General features: G+C 40.5%; 1 protein-coding gene across 2 annotated transcripts in view; it reads right to left on the bottom strand.

Moving 5' to 3' along the window:
* LOC135209865 (uncharacterized) overlaps positions 1-13,705 on the bottom strand; it is a 29,491-nt gene extending 15,786 nt beyond the window's left edge. For both annotated transcript variants that reach the window (XM_064242623.1, XM_064242624.1), the window contains exons 1-5: positions 13,578-13,705; positions 12,457-12,525; positions 11,463-11,984; positions 3,315-3,534; positions 1,962-2,094 (exon numbers count right to left, since the gene is read on the bottom strand). In XM_064242623.1, the coding sequence (XP_064098693.1) occupies positions 1,962-2,094; positions 3,315-3,534; positions 11,463-11,528 (419 nt within the window). In that variant the 5' untranslated portion in view covers positions 11,529-11,984; positions 12,457-12,525; positions 13,578-13,705. The remainder of the gene's footprint in view (positions 1-1,961; positions 2,095-3,314; positions 3,535-11,462; positions 11,985-12,456; positions 12,526-13,577) is intronic.
* Between the last annotated feature and the right edge of the window lie 2,219 nt (positions 13,706-15,924).

Consider the following 15,924-nt stretch of genomic DNA (forward strand, 5'->3'; position numbering starts at 1 on the left):
TTTACATAGAGATGAGCACAACAACAACTGAATTTATATCTTTAAATTTCAATACAGTATTAAATTTGATGCTACACAAGTATGTTTTCTTCCCTATTTCTTTTACAATACCTACTACATAAAATATATCAAATACCCAACAGTACATATTTGTAAGTAATGCGTTTTGTACAGTTTCATGACACTGATATCAGTAATTCAATGTAATATATTGTACTGTAGATATACAGGTATTCCATTTACTCAAAACCAAGCAATATGTACTGCAGAGTCCTAGCTTACCAAAGCAGATTACAGTATATACAAATTAGTTAATAAAAACTACCACCTTACATTACTGCTTAGAATTACTATTCAATGGCAACCTGAAGATAATAAGAAAGAAATTAAGGCTGTTATGTATACTGTACTATAGTATGAACACACTTTCTACTGAAATCATCCATCAGTAATTCAATATTACTCAATTTTACTGGTTTCTTACTACCTATACAATAAAGATAAAATATCTATCTATATGATGGTCTGGAAGGACTGATAATTTGGATGGTCCACAAAAGCAATCACATTTCATACAAAAGGGGTGATCATTTTGAGGGTTTGGGCATTTGTGAACATTCTGAATACATACTAACAAAGTTCAGTGTTGCTTGTAGCTCAGTCCGACCAATCTGAGGAACGGTGTTAATGTGACGTCACACTGTAAGCCTCTATCTACATAGCTCATAGCTCACAAACAAGATCATCCTTAACAAAGCAGTAAGAGATATGAAATACTGGCGAACAACAGGTACACTGCTTTAGCTTTAAAGAGGACAACACTGCCTCCATATTGTGCAAACACAGTATGTGCCAATTCTTTTTTTCTATCATGCATGGTTATGTATCACTTTGCCCCCAGAGTTCTAGACAGTGGATATCATGCAAATACCAAAGTTTGTCAAGCCTACAAAAGATCAAAGCTGGAGAATGGTGTAGAACTTATGAAAAGCAGATCATGTCATGATACAAAGTGGTCCCTTTAACCATCTATAACAGGTTTTTTTTTGATAGCCAGCAATTGGCCAAAGCATGGATGAGGATTATCCAAGAGCAAACCTTAAAGGAGATAAAACATTTCTGTTACCTAGGTAATACACAAGCTTGTGAGGCTGGTATTGAGAGGGAATAAAAGAGAATATGCAATAATATGGAGAATGTAGAACTAAATAACTGGATAACTAGTATTGTAGATAAGAATTTCCGACAGATAAACAGAATAAAAATTTATAGCACACACGATCTGTGTTTATGCACTGTAAATATGAGTGCTTTTAAAGAAAATGGAGAAGATTCTGAAGAGATGAGACCAGCAATATGCTGAGAATCATTGTTAAGAGGCTGGAAATTAAATTAAGATGGCTTGGGCACATGATGAGAGTGAAGGAATAGAATACGAGAAGTGATAGCCATGGTAGTAGCAAGATAAACATCATGACTACCTAAATGATCATGCAAAAATATTATAGAAACTTGTGCAGAAAGAGATATAATACACTAAAAGTAATTCAAAACCTGCCAAAACAATGATGATGATGACAAATGTCCTAAAAAATGACATTTTTATAATAAAATTAGATTTTACACATGTAACTTACCAAGTAATTACCTGTAGCTGAGAGCTCACTGAGCTTTCAGCTACAGGTAATTACTTGGTAAGTTACATGTGTAAAAACTGTATTTACCACCTGGACAAGAAGATCTATGATTCAGAGATTAGTGAAGCATCTCATACCATTCTAGACTAATGCAAATATTTTTTTCTTTTACCTACCTAACTACTACAACATAATTACTAATTGTAAATCCATGTTAAAATATTATCGTGTTGTTATCTATTAAAGTTTCTCTCTCAGTTCATAATGAGTCAACACTTAACCATAAAAAATGAAAAATATCTGACACAGAATGACATTACCTACCCAATATTCCGAGTAACAACCTTTAACAGCCATGGACTAAAGAGATCAGTTAGGCAGTAAAAACAATTTATCCTTGATAAACCAGCAGCAAAACTTTCTGATGGTTTCGAGAGCTTCATTAACAATTGTGTTCCTGAAAATAAGAACAAAACCTTTTAATAGGTTCTAGTGACCTAACTCGGTAGAATACATAAAAGCCTAAATCCATTTTCTTTGAAGACTTTGTACACATCTGAGACACTTAATTGCTCTTTCAATCATTTCTTTTCTGGTATTAAATTTCAACATGAAAAACAAATTCTGATGAACAAATAAAAGTAATAAAAAAGTCTTGTCCTTAGATTGGTATTTGCACAAAAATAATGTAAACTTATTTTTATACAATATTACACAATTACATTTATAAACAATTACGATAGCATGACACTTCAGATCCTAATAATCAAAGAAGTTACTACTTGAAAATCAAGTGAATCTGACACTTTATAATATGAGATCTAAAACTTTTAAGAGACAAGAAGGTTTTCACTTCTGATCAATCACAAGTGTCTTAAAACTTCAACCATGAGTGCATTACTGGAACAATTCTTAACTGAAGTACTGTACATATGGTTTCAATAGCAGTACGGGAACTGTACTTAGACATGGCTAAGTAATCTGACTTATTACTCAAACCATGAAGAAATGTGGTGTCAGAAAGACTGAACAATTAACTTAGTGTAAACGCTCAATTTGTTTGTATAGAACCATAAACTTTTTATAGATAGGTATTTATATTTTTACTACCAGCTGATCTAGCTAATTTAACTTAATCTAGAACGAAATCAGATTAAGAAATGGCTTGTGATAAATGATTGTTTAAATTGTGGAAAATGAAAGCTAAGCTTCTATAACTTATTTTATGAAACAACGTATAAAAACTTAAAATATACCAGTGCATAACTTTGCAAAATAATGTAACCTTTCTCATACAAATGCAGTACTTTTAGCATGGTTTCTAAATGTGCAGATGAATCAATTCCTTTGAAACATATGGCTTGTCACCTTGTGGCGCTGTGTATGGATGAGCAAATACTCAAATATATAATCTAATTTTTTTTTTTTCTAAAAGCTTTAATTAAATTGTTTAAAGTACCATATTTGGTGATCCTTGGAACGTCACAGACCATACGATTAATTATTGGCATATAATTGGAGTAGGAAATGAAACCAAATTATTACTGCCACTGGTAAGATGAGATCTACAGTATGTAGATCTATTTATAGAATCTTGTCTGAAAAGAGGATATCTCATTTGTAATTAATTACACATACTGTAATGCTAATAATTTCATAAATTTGACATAAACTCACCTATCAGTCCTGAATTCAACTGAGGTAGGTAAACAGCAATGAATGCCATGTGCTGTGGGAAGACTTGAAGACTAAGTAAAAATCCTGTAACAAGGCAAGTCACTTGGGGGACTAAAAGTGCTGTAAGTGGCGATATAAAATCTGCTAAAAATCCTAACAAAAGCGTATAAAAGACTTTCACCATGAATGGATCCACAGCTACTGGCAGTTTGAATGCAACCTGTAATGAAATTGTAAGTATTAGATTTAACATCATAAAGTAATTCACATGTAAAACTGATAGTATTTTCTTATTACAGTACATATACTTTGACTTAGTCAACCTTGAAGGAATTTTGTTTTCTATAACCATGGGGGTATATGTGCAGCTACGTATCTTATGGGAGCTAGGCTACCTCTGTTTGTCATATGTTGAATAGTTATCAAACGTCAATGTTCTTTACCCTTGGATTGTGCTACAACCTGTGTACCTTGGCTCTCCACAGTCTCAATTTACTTGTTTGAGGTATAGTCAGCAATATTTTCCTCCCTTGTCATCTTTCTTCCAACTGCTCTTTCACCACTACAAATGTTGTTCTCTCCTCATGAGTGAACAGTTAGTTGCACATGTTGAGCAACCACCACAGGCACCCAGGAGACAATATCCAAAGACTTGTGAGTGACGTCTCAGACACAGAAAGAGGTACTAAAGGTAATTTGGTGTCACCACACACTGCCATCAGTACCTGAGACCCCAAGAAGTTCCTACTGAACATTAAGAACAGGGCAACATCCCTTACTTAGTGAGTCCTTGCCCAGGGTAGTGCATCATTCCCCTCTTCGCACAACAAGCAAACTCATTTGATAACCTCCCCGAGTCAGAGCAGTCTAGACACTGGCCTACAGGACTAAACACTAAACATCCTGATGGAAATTGATATGCCTTGCTAATTATTATGCAACAGTGAAAAGAATGTCCGTAATAATTTACAGAACAGTGAAAGGAATGTCAGTAAAAATGATATTGTTAAGATACAATAAAGTTTGTTCATACTTACCTGGCAGATATATATAGCTGTATTCTCTGAAGTCCGACAAAATTTCTAAAACTTACGACACACGTAGTGGGAGTTGGGTGGTTAGTACCCATTCCCGCCGCTGGGAGGGCGGCGGGTATCAGGAACCATTCCATTTTCTATCAGATTTTCTATCTCCACTGTCTCCTGAGGGGAGGTGGGTGGGTACTAAAAATATATATATCTGCCAGGTAAGTATGAACACTTTATTGTATCTTAACAATATCATTTTGTTCATGAAACTTACCTGTCAGATATAATATAGCTGAATCCCACCTTTGGGCGGTGGGAGAGACAGAAAAAGGATTTTAGGAAACATATAATGTAGATGATTGACATCTTGGTTCCTTACCTGTTAGCATAGCTGACTTCGTGATTACTCTCACCCAAGGCCTGCTTCTGCTTCACTAGAGTATTGTTGGTGCGCTCTAGATGATCTGTTCAACGGGGACGGGACCACAATGTGACTAGACCATGACCATACTTCTGAGGGCAACGAGGCAAAACCACCACCTAAGTTAGCCTAACAACAAACTCCCATATACCAAAGGCTAAAGGAAGGGATGACTGTACTCGGCAGCCGACCCTACAACCATAAACATACAAATATTAAAACTCACCTACCCTTTTCTATGGGAAAGGATGAGTGCTACCTCCTGCCCCCAAAATAGTGTCTGCGGCGACGTATGGCCCAAGAGAGTAACCGTTTTTTTCATAGGTCGTTCTCACCTCCCGTAGGTAGTGCGAGGCGAACACTGAGTTACTCCTCCAAAAAGTAGCACTTAAAATGTCTTTAAGAGCCATGTTTTTCTGAAAGGCTATTGAGGCTGAAATAGCCCTTACTTCGTGCGCATTAACTTTTAGCAGCTTAAAGTCGCTGTCTTTGCAAGAAGAGTGCGCCTCTTTAATGGTGTTTCTTAAAAAGAATGCCAGTGCAATTCTTGGACATGGGCATGTTTGGTCTCTTGACCGAACACCATAAGTTCTCCGCAGAACCTCGACAATCCTTCGTTCTACGAAGATACTCTCTAGAGCCCTAACAGGACACAGGACTCTTTCTGGCTCTTGACCAATGATCTCTGCCATACCCTTGATCTCGAACGTTTTAGGCCCACGGATTGTAAGGGTTTTTCGTTTTTGGCCAGAAACGACATACCCAAAGAGCAGACCGCATTATGCCCTTTGAAGCCGACGTGTTTGCCTGATAGCCTGTATTTCGCTAAACTCTCTTCGCCGTCGCCAGAGCAGTTAGGAATACAGTTTTCTTCGTCAAATCTCGTAGAGACGAAGAGGAAAGAGGTTCAAAGCGATTTGACATTAAATATTTGAGGACCACATCCAAGTTCCACGAAGGTAACTTCGGTAGCGGTACCTTGGTCGTCTCGAAAGATCTCAATAGATCATGAGATCCCTTGTTATTAGCTAGGTCAAGACCTCTATGGCGAAAAACAAAAATACAGATAAGACGCTTCTGTAGCCTTTAATGGTTGACACTGCCAGCTTCAGATCTGTTTAAGATACAAGCAAGAAGTCGGCGATCTGGCTCACAGAGGTAGTTGGTAGAGGAAACTCCTTTTGTCTTACACCAACTTCTAAAGGCTGCCCACTTCGATTGGTAAACGCGATTGATGATGGTCTCCTCGCGGTGGCGATAGCTTTAGCCACTGAGTTTCGAAAAACCTCTCGCTCTGGCCAACTTTTGGATAGTCTGAACGCAGTCAGACTCAGAGCGGAGAGGTTTTTGTGGTACCTCTCGAAGTGGGGCTGTTTGAGTAGATCTCTCCTTAACGGAAGAGATCTCGGATAATCCACTTGGTAGAACATCACCTCTGTGAACCAGATCGCTGCGGGCCAAAAGGGGGCGATTAAGTCAACCTCGTCCCCTCCGATGCTGCGAATTTTCTCATCACCTCCCCAGGATCTTGAAGGGGGGGAAAAGCGTAGAGATCTAGGCCCGTCCAATCCCATAGAAGGGCGTCTACTGCTACTGCTCCGGATCGAGAAACCGGGGAGCAATACAGGGGAAGTCTCGCCGTCCTTGACGTTTGCAAAGATGTCCACTAAGGGACATCCCCAAAGACCCCACAGCTCCTGGCATACGTCTTGATTGAGGGTCCACTCTGTCGGCAATAACTGTCCTTGTCGACTGAGGAGATCTGCCCGGTACGTTCTCGACTCCGGCAATGAACCTTGTCAATATTGTGACTTTTTCTCTCTCCTTTGCCCAAATGTAGAATCTCTTTCGCTAGAGCGAACAGGGAGCGAGAGTGTGTTTCCTTCCCCTCCTTGTTTTCTTCAAGTATGCCAGGGCTGTTGGTGTTGTCCGAGTTGACTTGAACTACACGACGGGAGACTTTGTTCTGGAAGAACTGGGAGCGCTAATTGAACCGCTGCCAGCTCGTTTGAAGTTGATATGCCAGGTTACCTGTTCCCCTCTCCAGGTACCTGGACACTTCCTCCCCCCCCCTAGAGGTTGCTCCCACCCCACCCCGTTGGATGACGCGTCGGAGAACAACACTAGGTCGGGGTTCTGAAGCTTGAGGGATATGCCCTCTGACAGCTTCCATCCCGGATCGAGCCACCATCTTAGATGGTTCCTCACCTCTTCCGAGATGCTTAACTTCATGTCGAAGTTGTCCTTTTCTGTCCAGTTGTCCGACAGAAAGAACTGAAGAGGTCGGAGGTGTAGCCTCCCCAGGGAGGGAAACAAACTTCTCCAGCGAGGAAATGGTCCCCAGCAGACTCATCCATTCCCTCACCGAGCATGAATCCTTCCCTAGAAAGGCTGACACTTTTTCTATGCCTTGTTGCTGACGTTCCTGGGACGGAAAAGCCCGAAAAGCCACTGAATCCATCTGAATCCCCAGATACACGATGAACTCTGTTGGGGTCAGATGTGACTTTTCGAAGTTCACCAGAAGTCCCAGGGACGCAGCTAAAGACAAAGTCGTTTTGCAAGTCCTTCAGGCACCGGGTCTGCGAGGAGGCTCGTATGAGCCAGTCGTCCAGATAGAGCGAGATTCTGATGTTGGAAAGATGGAGCCACCTCGCCACGTTCTTCATTAAGATGGTGAAGATAAAAGGGGCCGTACTCAGCCCGAAACAAAGAGCCCTGAATTGAAAAGACCTTCCCTTTCAGTACGAACCGAAAGTACTTTCATCGATTGGGGATGTATCGGGACGTGAAAGTAGGCGTCCTGGAGGTCGAGTGATACCATCCAATCTCCAGGTCTTAAGGCCCCCAGAACTGACTGAGGTGTCTCCATCTTGAACCTCTGCTTTTCTATATAGAGGTTTAGACGACTTACATCCAAGACTGGCCGCCATCCTCCCGATTGTTTCGGTACAAGAAACAATCTGTTGTAAAATCCTGGCGTTGCCAGGTCTAAAACCTGTTCCACTGCTCGTTTCTCGAGCATCTGCTCGAGCAGGTCGAAAAGTATCTTCCGTTTTGTTTTGAGGTACGATGGGGACAAGTCCTGGGAGTGGAAGTCAACGGGGGCGGCTTTATGAAAGGGATCTTGTAACCCTTCTCTATGACGTCGAGAGACCAGGTGTCGCCTCTCTTTCTCTCCAGGCTTCTGCAAACAACTGCAGCCTGGCTCCTACCGGTGGCTGAAGGCACGATCTCTCACTTCTTGCCCCTAGACTTGGAAGGGCTCTACCTCTAGGAAGGCTTTCTTCCTCGGGAGGACGACGATCTAGCGAGGAAGTCCCACCACGAAAGGAGCTATCTGCTTTCTAATAAACGGTTGGGCCCTCCCCGAAGACGTTGAAGGGCCAGCCGGACGTCTCGAAGACTGAGCCAACAGGTCTTGCGTGGCTTTCTCTTGCAGGACTAACTGCCAGATCCTTCACCATAGCTTGGGGGTGGAAGAGATGACTCGAGAAGGGAGCATACAAAAGTTCTGTCCTCTGTGCGGGAGAGACAGATTTAGCCGCAAAGTTGCAATAAAGCGACCTTTTCTTAAGCACCCCTGCTGAAAAATGAGAGGCTAACTCCTCTGAGCCATCCCTGACGGCCTTGTCCATGCATGACAATACACTGGACAGCTCCCCCAAGCTGATCGAGTCTGGCTTACGAGACTGGTTGTCTAAAGCTCCAAGACACCAGTCTAACGAAGTTGAAGACCTCTAAGGACCTAAACAGTCCCTTCAAAAGATGAGGTGGACCAGTTCGGAAGTCGTCCATGACACTTTAGCTGAGGCTAAAAGGGAAGGGCCTCCTTGAGGCAATCAACCACGCTTGGCGAATCACCTTGAGCAGACGTAGTGAAAAACCTTCAATCCTATTAAATCCGCCTGTCTCATACCACATCCCTGCCCTTACCGCTAAGGTCTAGACGGAGGCAGGGCGAAGTAGTCCTTCCCTTTGCTTTCCTAGACTCCATCCAGGCGTTAAACCTTTCCGGAAAGCTCTTCTAGTAGACAACGACTTCTTCATTTTCACGAACCCTGGAGTCTTGCTTGTCTTCGACGACGAAAACTGAGAAGGAGGAGAAGGAGGGCAGCAGGCTGGAAAGTATCCCCAAACGAATCACGAAGTAGCCGTGCCAAAACTTGGTAATCTGACGAAGCAGACGTAGCAGGTTGTTCTTCATCAACATCCTCAGAAGAACCGCTAAGTTCTCCTTCTTCCCTACCCGAGTGCAAATCCGAAGGAAGAGGCACAAGTCCTTTCGCTCCAAGTCTCCTATCCGAACGATGAAGAGAAGAAGAGGGTAACGGATCCTTAACAGTCACAGGATCAGGAATCACCTTTAGAGGCGAACGTGAAGAAGAAATAAGACGTGAAGTCGTCACCAAAGCCTCGGGAACAACATCCGAAGACAGCGAACTTCCACATTCGCGTCCACAGAGCTCTTACTACAACGTCTACGAGCGTCCATCTGAGCGTCCAACCTAGCGTCCAAATCAGCGTCCGACCGATGCGTCCAGCGAAGCGTCCAAAGGAGCGTCCATCGTAGTGACTCTTCTAACATCCCGCGAAGCGTCCTTACGAACGTCCCACGAAGAAACTTGATCAACTACCCGACTAGCGTATCGTTGAGCGTCAACACTGTCATGTCGAAGAGGGGCAGAACGCATAGAAGTCCGTCCAGACAGCTACAAACTCGTCGTCAGCAGAAGCGTCGAAGTCGGAACGCCGAGCGTCCTCTCTACGGGAAGAGAGCGGAGCATGAAGAGATCTCTCTCTAACTGACGTCTAACGTCACTCTAGACGAACCCTGGGGAGCAAAACGAAGTCTAGAGGCGAAATATCAGGAGACGGGGACGAAAGAGGAGCCGTTGGAGAAGACTGCCTAGTTCTCTTGATAGGAAGTCTATCATCTTTCCTGCGACGAGGAACCGTCTTCTTCTGCTTCAGTAAAGCGTCCAGTTGCCGTTGCATAGCAATGATGATCTCCGTCTGAGATGTCTCCTTAAGCGGAGACGAGCTGCGCTTGTGAGAAGGAGAGAGAAAGGGGCGAGGGGACGTTCTTCCTTCTCCCAGGAACAGCCTTGGCTCTAGAGCGACTGGGGCGCTCGCGGGCGTCATCATCGGATGACGTCCTAGACTTCTTCTGGGGCGGAAAAGCTACGCTTTCCGGAGAAGAATGCCACTCAGACAAAGCATGACGTGAAGCGTCAAGATCTTGAAGAGTCCTCTTCAAAGGTCGCGAATCCGAACGAGATTCCCACCCCTTGCGCGGGGAGGACGCGTCGGAAGACGAGAAACAATCCTCAGGATACGTGCTCGAGCACGCTCCTTAGCAGCCTGGAAGCGTCCACAGGAACTGCTGAGGAAGGGACGTCAGATCGGTGGGGGTTCCCCGTAACCCTCCTTCGGCCTTCGACATGCCCTCTCCCTGAGTCCTGGGAGTTCCGCAGAGGTCCCCAGCCTAGAGGCGCTATAGGGCCGATCTGACGCCCCCTCCACTTCACTAGGGGCACTATCACTGCACTTATTTTGCCTGTTTTCAAGGGCAAGCACTTTAGATTCAAGCGTCTTCAATGAATCCAGGATAAAGCGAAAGGGCATTACCCTCCGCAGAACCACCCCACTTGAGGGCCCGAAGGCAACACTACGGGGTTAGGAGGGACACAAAATCTAAAGGAGGGTTAGAAGGGGATACATTAAGACCCTGTCTGCTACCCGACTTACTCCTGGAGGAAGACCTCCTGATCCTATCATGTTCTAACTTATTTACGTAGGATTCATACATCTTCCATTGTAAATCATCCAAGCTTTCACACTCATTACAGCGCAAATCATATTTACACTCTTGCCCCCTACACCCTTTACACAATGTGTGAGGATCAACCAAGGCTTTTGGTAGCCTAACCTTGCATTCCACTTTCGAACACACCCTGGCGCTAGCCGAACTACATCCAGACATATTTAAGGAAAAAATCTAAGCCAAATTCAAAAACAGTCCAAAGTCACGTATGCCAAGCTATCGATCCAAAAAACAAAACCAAAAAACCAAAAGTCAAGAGGATACTCAAGCAATGAAACGTTTTCCAAAATCCTGAGGCGGAGGTGTGTAAACAGATATTTACGACACCGGCGACAGAAGAAATCTGATAGAAAACAGGTGGGAATGGTTTCCTGATACCCGCCTCCAGCGGCGGGAATGGGTACTAACCACCCACTCCCACTACGTGTGTCGTAAGTTTTAGAAATTCTGTCGGACTTCAGAGAATACAGCTATATATATATCTGACAGGTAAGTTTCATGAACAAAAAAAGAATATTTAACTTGTATTAACGGCAAATAAAGTTTCTGTAAGACCTCAGTGCAAAATACTTTCTCTCTTATCTTAGCCCATAAATAAAAATATGTAGATACAAAACTATCAACAAAGATAAAACACAAACAGGTGCATTTTGTACTCACAGACACACTTGGAGCAAGTTTATAGCTGTTAAGAAGCCTTACAGACCAATATAGGATGAGAAGATGGAAACTCTTCTAAAACATATACAGTGAATGGGGTGGTGAAATTTATGGCCTACCACAGTGATGCGTTTGTAATTAAACGAATAAAGATCTGCAAATACAGATAAATAAGTAAAAAATTACAGAGGAAAGTATACTAGCATACTTACCTTTGTAAAATGGTTAGTTGATAGAGACAATAATCCATAAAGTATAGTATTTGCATGCAACATCATCTTCCATGACTAAAGTGGAATTATCATACGCAAAGAAACACTTCTGTCCACTGTTTGTCCCAAAGTCTGAATCACATTTTGGTTTTGGTTCACTACCACATTCTTTTGAGACTATTCTTGGTTTGGAATGTACCTGAGACAAACTATCACACTTTTTACTTATTTGTGACTTAGCAATTAATTTATTTTCAGTGTTCAAAACCTGGGATTTCCTAGTTAGAGTACACGACGACTCATACCTCATTTTTTTATCAAATTTTTTTGGAGAGAGACCCACTTCCTTATTATGTTGCTTATTTTCTGGTGGTAAATGACTATTTCCTGGCTTATGATTTCCACTGTTGCAGTTTAATGGTATCTTTTCTTCCTCAGGTGTGGCTTTACGTTCACTTTCTTCATCTTGGTGAAAGGATCTGCTAATTTCTCTTGATGGATGATTTCTAGACCTTTGAGACACTGTAACAAATATGAATATATAATTAATCTTTAGTATGTAAAATCATATTTTTAGAAAGCAAATAAGGATGAGAAAACTTAGTCATTTTACAAAAAAAATAAATAAATGTTCATCGAGCATTATATATAAATTATTTTTATATCTTTTATATTTTTTCACTGCAAATACAATTCAAAACATTTCTGAATTACAAGAACCAAATATTACTGCCTCATGTAAAATATGTTACATGCTTTGATGTTGCAAATTTAAGTAATTTAAAAAACAAACCTCATAAAGTAAGCCAGAGGTGTTTTACCAGGCAAGCTTCAGACAACCCCAAAATCTCAACAGGCTGATAAAGAACTCTGATAATTTAGTGTTCAATAATTTTGATCTAATTTGCAGATAAAGTTAAGCAATGATATTATTCTCATGTTTCAACTTACATTTTCATAAAACTAATGACTAAATATTCCATTATCTACTTACTTCTAGTCTTCACTGGGCCATTTGCAGACTCTGCTTTCCTTCCTGTCCCACGAGCCATGTTATTTTTTCCTTAAATAAAATATACAGCAAATTACTAAAGTGAAATCATTTTCTGGGGGAAAATAATCTAATTCTCTACTTACCTATGTTTCAATGAGGCTATCTGTACAGTTTGCCCTCCAAGGAAAACACTCCCTTGTCTGACACATCCACAAACCCCAGCACCACCAAGAACTGCCAGAAATCCCCTTATGTCACCTAGACTTATCCCATGACTGAAACATACCCAAGCACATACATGCAAGGCAGTAAATATTCCAGCAGGTGACAAGCAGGAACCAAGCTGCAGTACCTATAGTACCTAGTTTTTTAGTTTTACTGGCTCAGGGAAAGGAATGTTACTAAGTACCCCTGTTAAAATAGAGAAGGACGGGTTCGCCCTGCCATCGGCTAGATCAGGGCATGACGCCCTTTGTAAAGTTAGGGTACATCAAAAGAAGTTAGGTTAGGCCGCACCAGTTGAAATGTCATTCCTTTGCTTTTACGCTTATCGTGAATGCGCCACTTTTGGTTGATTTTTGGTCTGCGTGTTTTGGAAAACAGCCCTTGGCTAATCTTGCAATCTGACCGATTATTCCTAGCCTACATAGCTATAGCTACCTAGTATAGGGAGTAAGGCCTGAAAGAGTAATGATTTTTCGGTTAATCTAAGTACTTAGGCTAATAAGAGACACGACGGGTACTTCCTTCAGAAATAATCGTGCCGATAAAACTACCAGTAGCCTAATCAGTAATAAATGACGAGGCCTACATCATGGGCTAGAGTTGCAGACAAAAATGTAGGACCCTAAGCCTACCTAACATAGGGTTATGACCACCATCGGTTAAAAACTTATTCTAAATCGAGCCTATTAGCCTAAGTTCAGGCTTCGACCTCGGAGTGAATCTGAAATGCATTCTTCAAATTAGAGTATGAAAAATAAAAATAGTATAGGTATAAAAACCCTTGCAAAAATGAAAATAAATTCACGGTCGACTACCTAAGCTACGTTACGGAATTTGGGTAACAAACCCCCATATCCCACTGAATAAACAGGTTAATATACACAAATTCTACATACCTATGTGTTTTAAATAACTTCTAAGTCAAAGTAGAAGCCTGCGACAACATTTGGACGTTATTTATAATCTTTTATCAGTTAAAAACATATGGTTCCTGGTTGCCAAGAACACAGTTCCGCGCACAAACACGATTGTTTTGAAAACTTTGACACTAGGAAGATCTTCTTTATGTCGCCTGGAATTGGTTCTTGGCTCTCTACCAACAAACACAGTCTCGTGCATCAGTACACTTCTTTCTTACTACTAATGACATTATATGTGCATAACCTATATTTTACATTTGTTTTGTTATTACCACTCATTAAGACATGGACTTTCCTTGCTATCCATTGAGATACAATATTATAAAAGATAAGACTCTTACCAAAATATGACGGTGATATGATTAATGTACATAAATCTGTTAATATATTATAAAATTATTTCCTATATGATTTAATGAGTTATATAACTGAACACTTTAATGCTGTTATGCTTATTACAAACTTATCTATAAATAGATCTGGGACAAATAAGAAGGGAAAAATAATACTTTTCATATATATATATATAGTATATATATATATATATATATATATATATATATATATATATATATATAGTATATAGGTATATGTATATATACTGGCAGTGATGTATTAAATATATGTATATTACAGTGCTGTCATATATATATGTATATATGTATATAACTCTGTATTATATTAATATATAGTATATAGATATATATATATATATATTATATATTATCTTATCTATACATTATATAATAGTAATATCTAATAAAAGGAGCCCCATAAAAAAACAAAATAATAGATAGAAAAAAGTACTATATTTCAGAGACTGCTGTCTCCCTCTTCAGGTAGATGAATGAGAAAAGTTTACAGAAAAGGTGTATTTATACCAAGAGTCCATCCACAGGCAAGCCAATTTAGGTTTCACCCCCGCTTGAATAATCTCCCTTTAATCTTCTTAAGTGTTGGTTGAATGAATACCTTGTCGATCGTATCTGAAATCCAGGATCCTTTTGAGATGTCATTACCCTGCTCCCTTTTATTAAGGCCGATTCCATCATTTGACTCTTGTACCGGCAGTTGCTGCGATAAATTACACGTGACAAATTCCAGTTTATTTTATGGTTTATGTTCATTTATATGGATTGTTTAAAATAGCTGAGTTCTGTTGTCCATACCTAACTGACCGTTTGCGTTGTATTAATCTCTGGGGAAGTGATTTACCTGTAAATCCAATGTAAGATTGGTCACAGTCCTGGCATGGGATTTGGTAAACCCCAGCGTCTTGGGAGATGTCTTTTGTTGGACGTTAATCAGGAGGGATTTGGCTAAGGGTGGGATGTAAATTGTAACAAAATGCAAAAAAGGTTTAGATTTTCCGAGGGTCTGAGTCCACCTCTTAATTTGTGTTTCCATGTGGAATTTTTATTCTAGTTGGGTTATCTCTCTGTCTTGTCTTTAAGGGGTTGGTAGAAAATTACGTTTTCCTTTGTGAATTGCCTTTCTCAAATTATATGGTCAGGATACTTTAAAGACGAGAAAGTTGCTTACGAATTAGTTCAAATTCTTTTCTTTTTCAGGAAATCTGGGGAACAAATCCATAAGGCTCTTAAGAACAGGTTGCTGGCCACACCTATCTTGATAGCAATGTCATGATAGCTAAAGTAGTGAATGTTTGAAAGTGAGAACGTTGGTTTTTCTGCATATTGGCAAATTTGTATTCTGTCGTGTCTCTGATTATTAAAACATCAAGAAAAGGAATTTTGTTGTCTGCTTCTCTTCAACTTTAAATTTGATGCTGGGCACTAATGTGTTTAATTTTGAGAGGAATCATTAAAATTGCCCCACCTATTATCCCAAAATGTTCGTTAGAATATCATCCACATATCTCATCCACAGCATGTTTTTGGGTTTTATTGCATTTATTACTGTAGTTTCAAAGATTCCATGTACAGATTGGCTAAAACAGGACTTAAAGGACTACCCATCTACACCTGAAAATTTTTGCTTGTAGAATGATTCCCCGATGAAAATACGTTATTAGATGCACATAATTCAACTAACTTTATTATTGTTTTGTCAAGCGCCAATGGGAAATGATCTGAATAAGAGGGATAATTTTTCCCTTAAAAACTGAAGAACGTCCTGTACTGGTACTTTTGTGAATAGGGAGTCTACGTCAAGGCTTAAAAGTTTTATGTTGTGAAGTGGTATATGTGCTTCTCTGAATTTGTGACAAAAATCTTCTGCGAGTGTTTAATGTGACTGGGAGATGCTAAAAAAGTGCCCTAAAAAAAGGGGGGAAAGGAGGCCAGCTAACCATTTAGAAATT

Source organism: Macrobrachium nipponense, chromosome 38 (assembly GCF_015104395.2).
Source record: "Macrobrachium nipponense isolate FS-2020 chromosome 38, ASM1510439v2, whole genome shotgun sequence".
Classification (NCBI taxonomy): Eukaryota; Metazoa; Arthropoda; class Malacostraca; order Decapoda; family Palaemonidae; genus Macrobrachium; species Macrobrachium nipponense.